At 31.5% G+C, this 14,055-nt stretch overlaps 1 protein-coding gene across 2 annotated transcripts; it reads left to right on the plus strand.

Annotated features, from left to right (window-relative positions):
* Positions 1–9,026: 9,026 nt before the first annotated feature.
* On the plus strand, positions 9,027–13,422 carry LOC107412933 (uroporphyrinogen decarboxylase 1, chloroplastic). 2 transcript variants are annotated; one of them, XM_048470262.2, is made up of 6 exons: positions 9,027–9,049; positions 10,181–10,332; positions 11,064–11,446; positions 11,541–11,825; positions 12,214–12,449; positions 12,903–13,422. In XM_048470262.2, the coding sequence occupies exons 1-6, from the start codon at positions 9,033–9,035 to the stop codon at positions 13,069–13,071; spliced, it is 1,242 nt and encodes a 413-aa protein (XP_048326219.2). In that variant the 5' UTR covers positions 9,027–9,032; the 3' UTR covers positions 13,072–13,422. The 2 variants fall into 2 exon arrangements, with proteins under 2 accessions (XP_048326219.2, XP_015876258.2); XM_016020772.4 differs by lacking the exon at positions 9,027–9,049 and adding an exon at positions 9,943–10,092.
* The last annotated feature ends 633 nt before the right edge of the window (positions 13,423–14,055 follow it).

Here is a 14,055-nt window from a genome sequence, read left to right on the forward strand (position 1 = left end):
TTTTTTTTTTCTTTTTTTTTTTTTTTGGGTGAAGAGAAGTCTCCTCGAAGGTATTGCCCAAGCGGAAAAGGAAGAAAATTTAATAAAAAGGGAAAGTAAAATGTAATATTTATTTGTTGTGCAGTGTAAAAAGAAAGTTTAGCGGAAAGAAGTTTGACTTCACATCTGCGGGTCCGACAGAATTGAAGCATATTTTTTGTTTGGGAAAAAAAAAAAAAAACTTTTTGACCCAGTCGTTTCCAGCAAAAAATAAAAATAAAAAACTTTTTTACACAGCCTCACGCGGTTTGGAACCGAGGTGACACCGTTAATTCCAGGTTTTTTTTTCCCTCTGAAAAAATTTCCAGGCTATTAACACTTTTTTAGCAAAAACGATAGGTGTTGTTCACTTGCATAAGAGTTATCTCATCCTTTAATTTCTTAATTATCATACATGTCATAAAAAAAAATTAAAAATAATAATATTTAAATTACAAAAATATTCATAAAATTTATTTATTAAATAATATAATAAATAATATGCTAATCTTTTTAGTTCATCTATCTTATATAAAATCAGATAGATTTTAAACTATTTATTTCTATATTGTTCTTTCACAAACTTTTCACGTATGCCAAAAATAATAAAAGATCAAAACATTAAATCGTATAAATTATTTTAAAATTATATCAATTAATTTTTACCATATGTTAAAAATTTGTGGAATGACCATATAAAGATAGGTGGTCCACGAATTATATCATTTTTTTTTCAAATTTAATTATATAAATATATCAAATAATAATATTTTAATAAATGTTATTTGATAAATAAATTTATCAGTAGTATTTATTGCATTATTGAAAAAAAAAAACAAATAGAGAAACAAAAAGAACATGAAAAAGAAAAAAAAAAAAAAAAAGCAAAGGAATGGTTTTTGTGCTATTGATTTTGTCGTTTTTTTCTTATGCAAATAAAGGATTAGAGGTCGTAAACCCTTGCCTTTTAACATATTATCATATAAGCATCATATTTTTTTATTATCAAAGTTGTAGAGCAACATTGGAAATGTATCAAATAGAAAACAAACTAAATTAAATAGAATGAAAGTGTTAGATAATAGATGAGTACCGAACATTTGTTACATACCCCGTTAATATTAAAACAATTCATTCCTTTGAATTTCCTCGTTTGGGACGTTCCTTTGTCTTTTATTTTTTTAAGAAAAAAATTTTAATTTCAGTGTATTATATTTAAGTTGTGAAAGCAAGCAAGGTTTTGCCAAATTTTCGGCCTCAAAAAGATTTAGTTACACTTTACAAAAACTGAAAAGCAGTGATTTAGAGAACTATTTAAGATTTCCACCATATTGCATTTTGCAAGGGAACATAATGAAAATTGTGTATTTTTAAAAATAATCGCCAGTTTTGGTTATTTCAAGGATTATAGGTTTCATTGTATTTTTGCATTTTCTTTCTTGGCTAGTTTTCATCGTAAAGTTGCTATGGGTATAAATTAAGCTATTTATTTTATAAATAATTAGGAGACTGCATGGAAATTATGGACGATTGACTGCCTTCATTCCGAGCTTAGACTAAATTGGATGTAACAAATTAAGGTAGCTTCATGAATAAGATAAAACATTCAATGAACCTCCATGAAAGAAGTCCCAAAACCACGTGTTTCAACCATTATTGGCCACTAATCTCCAGTGAACCTAAGGAAAGACTTTTTGAGAAACATAAATGGTGGTTGAATCTGAACCCACACTACATGTATCATCAACTTTTTGGAGAAGAGGCCCCATCCAAAGGGCGTCGTTTTTTGGTCTGAATGAGAGGATGTGACATAGGAGATGATCAGGCAACTCCGATATTTGGTCAGTCTCCTTTCTCTCCATTACCTTTTTCCAAAGTTATTGGCAGTGAAGAAAATATCGATGTTGATGGAAATGTCGAGGGTATGATTTTACGGAAATATTGATAAAAATGTCGATATCAATGGAAATATCGGTAAAGTTACGGAAACTGTAAATTTTTAATTTAGAAAATAATTTTTTTTTATATGAGATAATTAATATAATAAAATTATATAAGAATACAATAATTAGAATACAATAATCATAAAATATTCTATAAATATAATAAATTATTTATAAGTGAATAAAATATAAAGTTAATTCACACCAAAATATAGAAAATTTAACAGATAATAGTAAGATACAAGAAATTCTCAAATATAATCCCTAATATATTATTAATACCAAAAAGAATTCCTTGGTTCTTCAAATTGATGATCATATCTTGATGTTTCACGTGTATAACAATAGGCATTCCAACTCATCATATTAGAGAAATTTTCCATGTAATTGTAGATGTGCCAAGTATATCTTTCTCTATCAATCCCAACCAATTGTCCAAGTGGAGGATAGTGTGGATTTATCCAATGAGGAGTGTAACATTCATTTTGAGACATGGGATGATTGAAGATATCAACATCGTAATCTCTATGAGGATTATGTGAGCTCATTTGACCAATTGGATACACAATTGGAATCTCAGAATTTCCAGATTGAGAATTAACTTGTGTATTTAAACTCATTGCATCCAAAGAGTTAGAAAGATAATCTTCATTATGTTGATTCATCATCGAAGTGCCATAATGCCTTCTTGAACCAGTGCCTGCTGTTCGAGCTCCATGATCAAAATCCTGTGTTGCATGTGTATATTGATCTTCACCAGTAAATGAGCTTAATGGTTGTTGGCTTGGTTCTCGATAGTATGTTCCACTCCCACCTCCACCTATATTATATCCTCCTCCTCTATTGCCACCACCACCACCACTGCCACCGTCATCGTTGTCGTCGTCGTCATCATCATCATCATCATCAAGATCAACAACATCATCATCATCTTCATCCTCATATTCATTTCGTTGAGAATAACTACCACCAAATGTTTCTACATGAGGACTAAATCGTCTAGTTGAAGGCCTTGTCACTACTTCAAACGAATAATTTCCTCTACTATCACTGCTCATAACTTCTTCAGCAATAACATTCTCAACATTTATCCCTAATTGTGAAGCATGCATTGCGACTCGAGGATCTGGATTGCCTTCCTCACCATCTAAGTGTGAATTCTTAACCCATTGGATAATAGGATTATCTTCATCTTCACCAGGGTCAGCTCCAATTTCAAGAAGATCCAAATAATCAGAATCTAATTGCGGATTTGCTAATTCCATATCACGTATCCGCAATTTCATATTATAGTAGCAAAAAACCAATTTCTGAAGTTTTTCATATGCGAGTCTATTTCGTTGTTTTGTGTATATTAAAGCGAAGGTGCTCCAATTACGCTCGCATGCGGATGATGATACAGTTTGTGACAAAATATGCATTGCCAATTTTCTGAGTGTTGGGGTGCTATTACCATACATTATCTACCATTCAGCTGTATATTTCAACATTATAAATCAAAATATATTAAATTTTAAAAAAATTTTAATTATTAATAAAATTTTTGATATTAAGCACATTTTTTTATAACAAGTAATTGAAATGCACATACCAGGTATCATTTTTGCCCGGGTGGCAATTGCTGCACGATCACCAAACCCTTTTCGTGCATCTCTAAAGCATATTATCTATATGTAAAAATGAAAAAAATTATAAAAAATATTATTAGTATGTTAGTTAAAAAATAATAATAAACAAAATCTTACTTCATTTTCAAATTGAGATATACGATCCGAATTTGTATATAATGCTGCAACGACATCATGAACAGCTTGTACAAGATCTGAATCAGTGCCAATTCATTCTTTATACTGGAACCGTGGATTCAGAAAGTATGCTACAAAATAATAATAAAAAGTAAATCTAATATATAAATTATAAGACAAAATATTAATTAATAATAAGTAATTGACATAAAATTACTAGCCATATGGAGAGGATGAGAAAGTGTATTATCCCATCGAGCATTTATGATGCCCATCACCCACTGAATTCCTCTTTGGTTATTGATTGCATATCTCATTTTTTGAAAACAATCATACAATATTGGCATCGTAGGTATGAACTCAGCATCAACAATTTGCAAAATATTATATAATGGCCCATACAAATTAACAACGTGAGTAACAGAATCCCAAAAATGATTATCAAGGATAGGTTTCTCCACTTCTTTACCTGCTTTTGTTCGACTCAATTGATGCTCAGCCCATGCATCGCTTGTAAAGACTTGTTTTAGAGAAGCTTTCTTTTTAAGGAGACTATTTAAAGCAATATAGTTTGTTGCAAACCTTGTTGCTCCTGGTCGAACGATGTCTCCTTTGCATATATCTCGCATTAAAGAAAGTAACCAATTATGATTATAAATATAATTGGTTATCATTCTTGCATGCTGAATGATCCTTGCAATACTTTCATGCTTTCCAATATCCTCAAATATAAGATCAATACAATGCGCAGCACATGGTGTCCAATACAAGTTGTACTGTGTCATCAATTTCTTACCAGCCTTTATGAATGCAGAACCGTTATTCGTGACTACCTGCACAACATTGTTCTTGCCCACTTCATTGATAACATTCTCCAAAAGTTTGTATATATACTTATAGTTTTTTATTTTATCTGAGGCATCAACTGACTTAAGAAACACTGATGACCCTTTGCAATCGACCATAAAATTCAATATTGACAGCTTAGTTGGTCCTGTCCATCCATCGCACATAATTGTACAACCATATGTCTTCCAGCTTTCTTTAAACTTTTCAATATGCTGTTGCATCTCTTTATATTCCATGTCTAGATATTTTTCCTTAATTTCATATGGAGATGGAATTTGAACTCCCATACCTGATTGTTGAGCACCAACGATCATGTTTTTGAAATGGTGCGATTTTGCCTTTGCAGGTGAGACATTATCATAAATAAAGAACTTTGCTACTAGCCTTCCCAATGTGTTTTTCATACCACTTTTTGTCAACACATCTTTTATATTTTTTTGTTTTGCACCGGATGACTTATACAACGAAGGTGCAAGTGCAACTGGAGAAAATTGTTGAGATTGTTGTCTACGAATGGGCTCCCTCACACTTGTTGCACGACGAAATTGAGCACATGGTTGACTACCACCCTTTCGAGAAGATCCTGATCCTTGACCTCTAGGCTTAACAAAGTTCCTTCGTTGTTCTTCTTCCCATCTATCTTGTTTAGATGCACGGACTGCAGCTTTATATGAGTCTCTTTCATCAGGATGCATATCTGCTGGATATATACATATATCATCATTATCATCATCATCATCATCGTCACCATCATCATAATTACTTCGATATAGAGCTAAGTTACCCCGTAATTCATTACGAATGTCTTCCTCCATTGTCTTTTTCTTCAATTTTGCATGTTCTTTCTTCCTCAAATAATGGTAAATCTCTTTCTTCACTTCTGGAGGTACATTGGGGCACTTCTTGACATTACTTTTTGGATCGGAATGTGCTAAATGATACTTTAATCTTGTTATTCCACCACTTTGCATTTTATGGTTACAATATTTGCAAATTGTACCATACTTGTTACCTTCAATTGGAATACAATGTGACCAAGCTGGATCTGGTTTTCCGCTACTACTTTCCATTTTTACTTTTAATAATCATACATAATTATTAAGTTAATAATAATATTAAGAACAACAATAGGAATAAGAAAAATAATAATAATAATAACAAGTAAAAAAATAATAAAAGTAATAATAATTTCAATAATAATAAGAATAACAATAATAACAATATTAATACTAATAACGATAATAAATATAATAAGAATAATAATTAGAAGAAAAATAATAATAATAATAATATTAATAATAATAATAAACAACAATAATAACAACGTTAATAATAATATTAATAATAGAAATAATAATAAGCACATTAATAAAAATAATAACATCAACAATAATAACAACATTAATAATAATCATGATAATAATAACAATATTAATAATAATATAAATAATAACAACATGATAATAATAATAATAACAATAGTAAGAAGAATAATAATAACCATAATAACAATATTAATAACAATAATATCAACATTAATACTAATAACGATAATAAATATAATAAGAATAATATTTAGAAGAAAAATAACAATAATAATAATAAACAACAATCATAACAAGATTAATAATAATATTAATAATAGAAATAATAATGACTACATTAATAAAAATAATAACATCAACAATAATAACAACATTAATAATAATCATGATAATAATAACAATATTAATAATAATATAAATAATGACAACATGATAGTAATAATAATAACAATAGTAAGAAGAATAATAATAACCATAATAACAATATTAATAACAATAATAACAACATTAATACTAATAACGATAATAAATATAATAAGAATAATAATTAGAAGAAAAATAACAATAATAATAATATTAATAATAATAATAAACAACAATCATAACAAGATTAATAATAATATTAATAATAGAAATAATAATGACTACATTAATAAAAATAATAACATCAACAATAATAACAATATTCATAACAATCATGATAATAATAACAATAATAACAATATTAAAAATAATATAAATAATAACAATATTAATAATAATATAAATAATGACAACATGATAATAATAATAATAACAATAATAAGAAGAAAAATAATAACCATAATAACAATATTAATAATAATAATAACAAAATTAATACTAATAACGATAATAAATATAATAACAATAATAAATTAGAAAAAAAATAACAATAATAATAATATTAATTATAATAATAATAACAATATTAATAATAATATAAATAATAAGAATATTAATAAGAATAATAACAATAATAATTAGAATTTGTTAAATAATAAACACAATTTTAACAATATTCATTATTGAAATGCTTACTTTTGAGGATCTAGAAATTATGAATTGATAATTTTTTTCTAAAATGGATCTTCCAAAAGTTCTTTTTTTTATGAATATAAATGTTGAATAAAGAAAGAAAAGAAGATTAAAAACTAAACTTCGCCTGCACTCAATTTCATTTTTCTGAAGCTTTATGTTTACTCTCTCTATGATTTATGCTGAAAGTGAAACAGACGGATTCAAAACATCAAAATATAGCTGAGGTGCTATACACCCATATTTATAGTACATTCATTTCCTTATCTCTTCAAGATTATAATTGTCTCGTGAATGTACTTTAAAAAAAAAAACAAAAACGACAGCACCAACTTACCTATAATAACTTTATTTTATTATTTCTTTTCGCAATTCTCTCATTGTATTATTTGTTTCTGGAATTGTTTGATGATTTTTTTTTCGTCACTTTTACTTTTTCAGTCAGAGGCTCAGAGGCTCAGAGGCTCAAAGCATGTGGACTCACAGTAAATTTATTATTTTTTTCATTTTAAATTTTTTTCCTATACTTTCGGTATCATACTTGATTAATATTTTGAAAAAAAAAAAAATCAAACAATCAATCATTTCGGCTTTCTTCAATTTCGGCTCTCACCCTCTCAATCAATTTTTTTTTTAAGCCAATAACAACCAAAAAAAAAAAAAAAAACCCAATTTTCCAATTTCGGCCTCTCTCTTCTCTTCTCTTCTCTTGTCTTCTCGTCTCTTCTCTCTGTGAAACCCCCATCTCTTCCCCCCCTCCGGCCGGCCCTCTCTTTCCCCTCTTCTCTCTTCTCGACCGGCCATCTCTTCAAGCTTCTTCTCCCAGCCGACCAAACACACAGCAAACACACACACCCGAGACTCATAACACATGGAGTTAAAAAAAAAAAAAAAAATTTCTTTGCCTTGCTAGCAAATTGACAGATAGTTAATGGTATTCAAGAAGGAAAGATCATAAACAAAAAGAGAAAAAATTAGCTAAACGGTGGTGGAATTGAAGAAACCGACTGCGTGCATCAGTGCGTGAAGGGGAGATGTGGGAGTAGCGTCGCTGCCTCGCTGGAGCCCTGGGTATTCCTCTTTCTCGCTGGGTCGCTGCTCTGCTCTTTTAAGTTCTAAATTTTTAGTTTTCTTTATTTTTTCTGTATTTTTCTTCTGCTGGAAAAATTGGATTGATTCTTTCATTTCTGTTTGCTGCATCAATTTCCCCTCATTCCCCTCGAACCGAATGATCCCCTCATTCCCAATCATTATTTTCTTTATTTTTTCTGTATTTTTCTTCTGCTGTTTGGTTAATTGGATTGATTCTTTGTTTGCTGCATCAATTTCCCTTTATTCCCCCCCCCCCCCGAACCGAATGAATTTTTCATTCCCAATCATTATTCTCATCTCATTTCATATGTAAATATAATTATCTTTGATTAGTAAAATTGTAAAGGTATGAACCAGTCGGCCGATATATCTAGAAATTTCCACATTTTTCCGTCGACAACCGCCCGATCTTTCCACCTTATCCACCCAAAATCCGACATCTTCACCAACAATGGACGATTCCGTCGACTTCCATCGATTCCGGCGACAGATCGACGACACGCGTGCAAGAAACTTCTTCCCCCCCTGTCGGTGTCGGACAGCGTCGACAATGGAAATTGTCGTCGACATTTCCACTGTCTCGCCGATTTTTACTTCCCTGGTTATTGGCAATATTATTTCCATGATATGATGTTTTTTTGGGTCTAACTAACTCCTTGATTTTAACCAATTATCTATTCTTCTATTTCCCGTGTCCAAAAAGTAATATCTGCTAAGCAAAAACTATTCAATATGCTCCATGACATGATGCTTACAGTGAGTGACATTATTGTTTTTAATTACTATTCGAGCAGGCCCAAAATTAACTCCTCTGGTAGTCTTGGGCCCAGACGTTAATCCAGATACTCTCCCACAAACTCAATCGGAGAATGGCTTAACTTTTGGAATTATGGAAACTTAACACTGGAAACCCAACCCACATGTTCATCCAGCGTTGGAGACCAAACCAAACTCCTTCGAACGGCGTCGTTTGCGGTAGTCAATGAGAGGATGTGACACAGTACATGATCAGGCAAATCAGGTATTCTGCCGGTAATCTTAGCAGTCTCATGAGTCTCCACTACCTTCTTTATTTCCATCGCTCATCAACGATGAATTAGGGTCAACTAATTCTCTCTCTCTCTCTCTCTCTTTCTCTCTCTCTCTCTCTCTACTTCATCTATTTTCTTTTCCTTAAACTATGATTATTATTACTATTTTATATAGTCGATTCCATATATGGAGATTCCTATTCCTACCGCTATTTCACCCCAAATATATTGATAAACCTTTTATTTATTTATATTTTGCTTTTCTTATTAATTACATATGCTTTTTTTTTAAATTATTATTATTATATAAAAGGACTGAAGAAATTGATTATTTTCGTTTTTTTTTGCTTTTAAAATTATAAAATAATAGTTAAAACATGCTCATATAAACGCTTAAATGAATGGAAAAAGAAATAATACGAGGAAAATTTAATCAATAATAACTAGTTAATCATTGGTTGATTTTCTATAATTTTTTTTATCAAAATAAAAATATTCTTAGGAACATATAATAAAAATGTGCCTTGTTCTAGATATTAAGCCTTTTGTCCCCTTAAGACTATTCTTTCCTCAAAACAAAGCAATAATTTTGAATATCTCACCCTTGATATATTGGTAGAGCATTTTTTTTTACTAATTATATATGTTCTTACTGTAAAAGGATAAAAAACTGCACGGTAGTAATTATTAAATAAATAACAGCTCACCTTGACATTAATAAGAAATTAAAAGTACAATTCAAAGATCCAAAAACTGACATTGTGCTGAAGTTAAAAGTAATTACTTTTACTAGGTGATGGAATAAGAATAAAAGTTAAAATAAAAAAAAATTTCAAAAAACTAAAATACTTGATCATATTTATTTAAAAAAAAAAGGAATTTAAAAAAATGATAATATAATAAAATACCCAATAAAATATAAGCGGATAAGAAAAACACATAAAAAGGAAACAGCTTGAAAACAATCTCTCTCACTCCTCCTCTGCCTTAGTCTTTCTCAAAATTGCCTAATGAGTCTGTCATCTCCGGCAAGGCAAAGCTCTGTCTTTCTCTTCCTCTTTTCTCTCTGCAATACTTCTTCTTTAGTTGTAAGTTTTCTGAAAGTGGGTTTCTTTTTACAGTGTGTGTACTTCTCTGGACTGGAAGTCTTCGAGCTTGTTCCCAACTCTGGGGCCAACTTCTGTTGGTCTCCATGGATTCTTGGTTTCTTCTAAATCCAAACCCCCCCTCAAGAAAAAATTCTCTGTATCATGCTCCTCCTCATCAAATTCCGGTATGTCTCTTTTTCGAACTTTATTTTGGGATTTTTCTTTTGTTAATGAAAAATCTTGAAATGGGTTGTTCTCCATTATCTTTCATTGGTGAAAAAAATTCAAGCTTTTGGTTCCTCAAGTTATGTTTTATGATAATATTTGCTAATATTTGCGGGTTTTTTAGTACAATGCCGATTAACCATTTATACCCACTGTCCATTTTTATTTACTTTTAATTTGTGGAATAGGATTTCGGCAGTCAAGGAAAATATTGGAATATAAGTAAGCTAGGTTTTTGACCAGCTTAGATCAAGTTTAGAGAAATAGTTTGTTAACTGAAATGGTATCAAGTTTTGAGAAATAGTTTATTGAGTGAAATGGTATTTGCAGAAGCTTAATGTGACTTCTTTGTATATTAGAGTGTTGAATGGTGGAAAATTTACAAACTTTAAGGTTATTGTTGGTTCACGTATACATTGTACATAATTTTGTTGGGAACTTAGTGAGACAACCCGTTGATACTGTGGAATGGTTATTGACCAAAACTTAATAGTTGACACCTATTTGCTACATGGATCTTTTTCTATGTTATTTGTGGAAGTTTCTGGAGGCTGTGTTTTGCAGTATCAATTTCCAAAGCACTTGCCTATTGTTCTAGAAGTCTAATGTTTTTAAGTTTGGTGAAGGATGCGTTTTACTTTCCAAATTTGCATTATCATTCGTATTATCCTTTTGTTTATTTATTATTCAGATCCACTCTTGGTTAAAGCTGCGAGAGGAGATCCTGTAAGTCGACCTCCAGCTTGGATGATGCGCCAGGCAGGAAGGTATATGGCGTCTTACAGAAAGCTTGCAGAGAAACATCCATCATTCAGAGAGAGGTCAGAGACAACTGATCTCATTGTGGAAATTTCTTTGCAGCCTTGGGAGGCATTTCGTCCTGATGGAGTAATTATCTTCTCTGACATTCTTACCCCTTTACCTGCATTTGGTGTCCCATTTGACATAGAAGAAGTTAGGGGTCCTGTTATTCAGTCACCAATTACTTCGGAAGATGGCTTGAAGACATTGCATCCCATTGACTTTGACAAACTTCATTTTGTGAGGGAATCCTTACAAATATTACGCAGGGAGGTAATTTTTATATTCGTTACTTGCCTTATAAAGAAAACCAACTGTAGTACTGTGCCTTAAATGATTGCTTCCCTAAGATATTCTTTTTATTTAGGTTGGTGGGCATGCGGCTGTTTTGGGTTTTGTAGGAGCACCTTGGACAATTGCTACATATATAGTGGAAGGGGGTACAACTCGCACTTATACAACAATAAAGAGAATGTGCCATACAGAACCACATGTATTAAGGGCTCTTCTTTCTCATTTGACTCAGGCAATATCACACTACATTGTTTTCCAAGTAGAGTCTGGGGCTCATTGCATACAGATATTTGATTCCTGGGGTGGACAATTGCCACCTGATATGTGGGAGAAGTGGTCAAAACCTTTCATTGAAGAGGTAAGGTGGAACATGGATATATAAAAACATTTGTAGGCATAATTCCTATTAGTTTGCCATTGTGTGCTTCAGTGTGAAGTCTTGAGCCTTAAATGCATTTGTAGTTTTTTTCTTTTTGTTACAAAAATCGCTATAAATTTGCTTCTTAGTGTCAAAAGATTACTCAGTATGCTTATTAGAATCAAGTTGTAAAAGTTGAATACTGATCTTGTCATCAGAAGACCTGTACTGCTATCTTTCAGTTTCATATTCTGGCATTGGTGCAAATTGGTTAATTGTCTGTGCTGTCATCTGGTCTAGACTTTACATACTTGCACAGTAGGTTCATGCTATCCCAAGCTTCTCTCTCCCTCTTTCTCTTCATTTTTAAGGGTTTGTAAATTTGCAGATTGTGAGAGTTGTAAGAAAAAAATGCCCTGAAACACCTCTGGTTCTCTACATCAATGGAAACGGTGGCCTTCTTGAACGTATGAAAGGAACTGGTGTTGACGTGATTGGGCTTGATTGGACTGTGGACATGGCAGATGGAAGGAAAAGATTGGGCAGTGGAATCAGTGTACAGGGAAATGTAGACCCTGCATACTTATTTTCTACCCTTCCTGCCCTCACTGAAGAGATTCAAAGGTCTGTGAAGGAAGTGTCCTGATCTAAATTTCATTTCTTGTAACTCATTTTATACAAAATTTTAGGGGATTTCAGCTTTCAATCCATGTGGTGCACTGACTTCCATGTTCATTTGTGATTTCCTTAATTATATGGAAGTTTCTCAACTACTCAGTCATGAATATCCCTTCAATGAAAATGCTTAAATATATTTATTTAGTTCCACTAGTGTGAACAGACATGGGATCAGAAACTGAGATATGTCACATCATATTGCTTCTTAACAGCATTGTTTTTGTAGCAGATTTACAGTTTTGGGTGTCTGATATGAGTCATATGAAAAAGAATGTTCAAAGCAGGATAAATATCTTATGCAGATCGATTAGATTTCAAAAATTTTATAGCTTTAATTCATTATCAGTTTGTCGAATTCCTAATTTATACAGTATCCAACTGACAGTTTTTATTTGTCAGGGTTGTAAAATGTGCGGGGCCTAGGGGTCACATCCTCAATCTAGGACATGGAGTTCTTGTTGGGACACCAGAAGAAGCTGTTGCACATTTCTTTGATGTTGCAAGAACCTTGAAGTATGATTCACTTTTCCAAAATCAAGCAGTTGGGGAACCTAATCTTGTAGTTTAAGCAAGTGCATTTCAGCAGTTTTGTATACAAAATTTAGCTTCTGGTTGAGAATTAGCATCTGACATGCATCAACATGCCTGCTTAATCTCACTTGATTAGCATGCGGTAGAAAGACTGACAGAAACCTTGAGGTCTTTTGCATGCTTAAGGGTGAGCTCACTAGTTTAATTCATTTGTATTTGTAATTAACGATTTTTGAGATTAAATATCGAATTTGTATTGGTTGTCTAGTTGTAATTATTGCCACCTTTATTTGTATCTTATGTGGTAGATGTCAATCACTCATTTTTGGGTTGGATAACTTGCCAACTTCTGCATAAAAGAAATAAATAAATATGTTTGATGTTATAACCATTTCTCCATCTGCATTTGATCGAACTCCTATGTTGAAACTTACCTTGTGTTAGGTTCAACTTTCTTGAACAACAATTTTCACTTGCTTGATTCAAGAAGTGATTGAATGTGAAAATTTGTTTATACATTTAGTGGCTGTGACATGCAGATAGCATGCGAGATATGTTTGTTTTGGAACTGGTTTTGTGATTATTTGAGAGAAGCAGCCAACAAAACGGCTATTAAAATATGAGAAGTAGTGAAATTGTTTTAGGTGGAAGCTGAAAATGGCAATGGTGTATCTATTAAATTTCTTTTCCTTTTGTCGAATTCTGGAAAGAGAGTTTCATTAAAACTGCTAAATATGAATATGGGCCTCTGGGCAGTGTAATACTCTCTTTTTGTATTCACAAACCCCCTAAAGACAGGAGATGCAAAGGTTAAACTCTACGTGATGGTGAAGATCAGATTTAGAAAACCAAAGGGCTCTCTTTCATATAGTATGAAACGACTGTCTTATATATTTTGATTGTCTGTTTCGGTATCTAGTGCAATAAATAGAAGGGCGGTGCACATCAGATAATAAATTGATACTTTTGCGCTGTAATGTATCAATAGCTTTTTCCTGATAAATGAATTTTTTTATTTCCT

This window comes from Ziziphus jujuba, chromosome 8 (genome assembly GCF_031755915.1).
Source record: "Ziziphus jujuba cultivar Dongzao chromosome 8, ASM3175591v1".
In the NCBI taxonomy this organism is placed as follows: Eukaryota; Viridiplantae; Streptophyta; class Magnoliopsida; order Rosales; family Rhamnaceae; genus Ziziphus; species Ziziphus jujuba.

Coding starts and splice junctions, on each gene's coding strand:
- LOC107412933 (XM_016020772.4), top strand. CDS start 10,070: ATGAGTCTGTCATCTCCGGCAAG. Junction 10,333..11,063: donor CTCCTCCTCATCAAATTCCG/GTATGTCTCTTT, acceptor TTTATTATTCAG/ATCCACTCTTGGTTAAAGCT. Junction 12,450..12,902: donor CTCACTGAAGAGATTCAAAG/GTCTGTGAAGGA, acceptor TTTATTTGTCAG/GGTTGTAAAATGTGCGGGGC.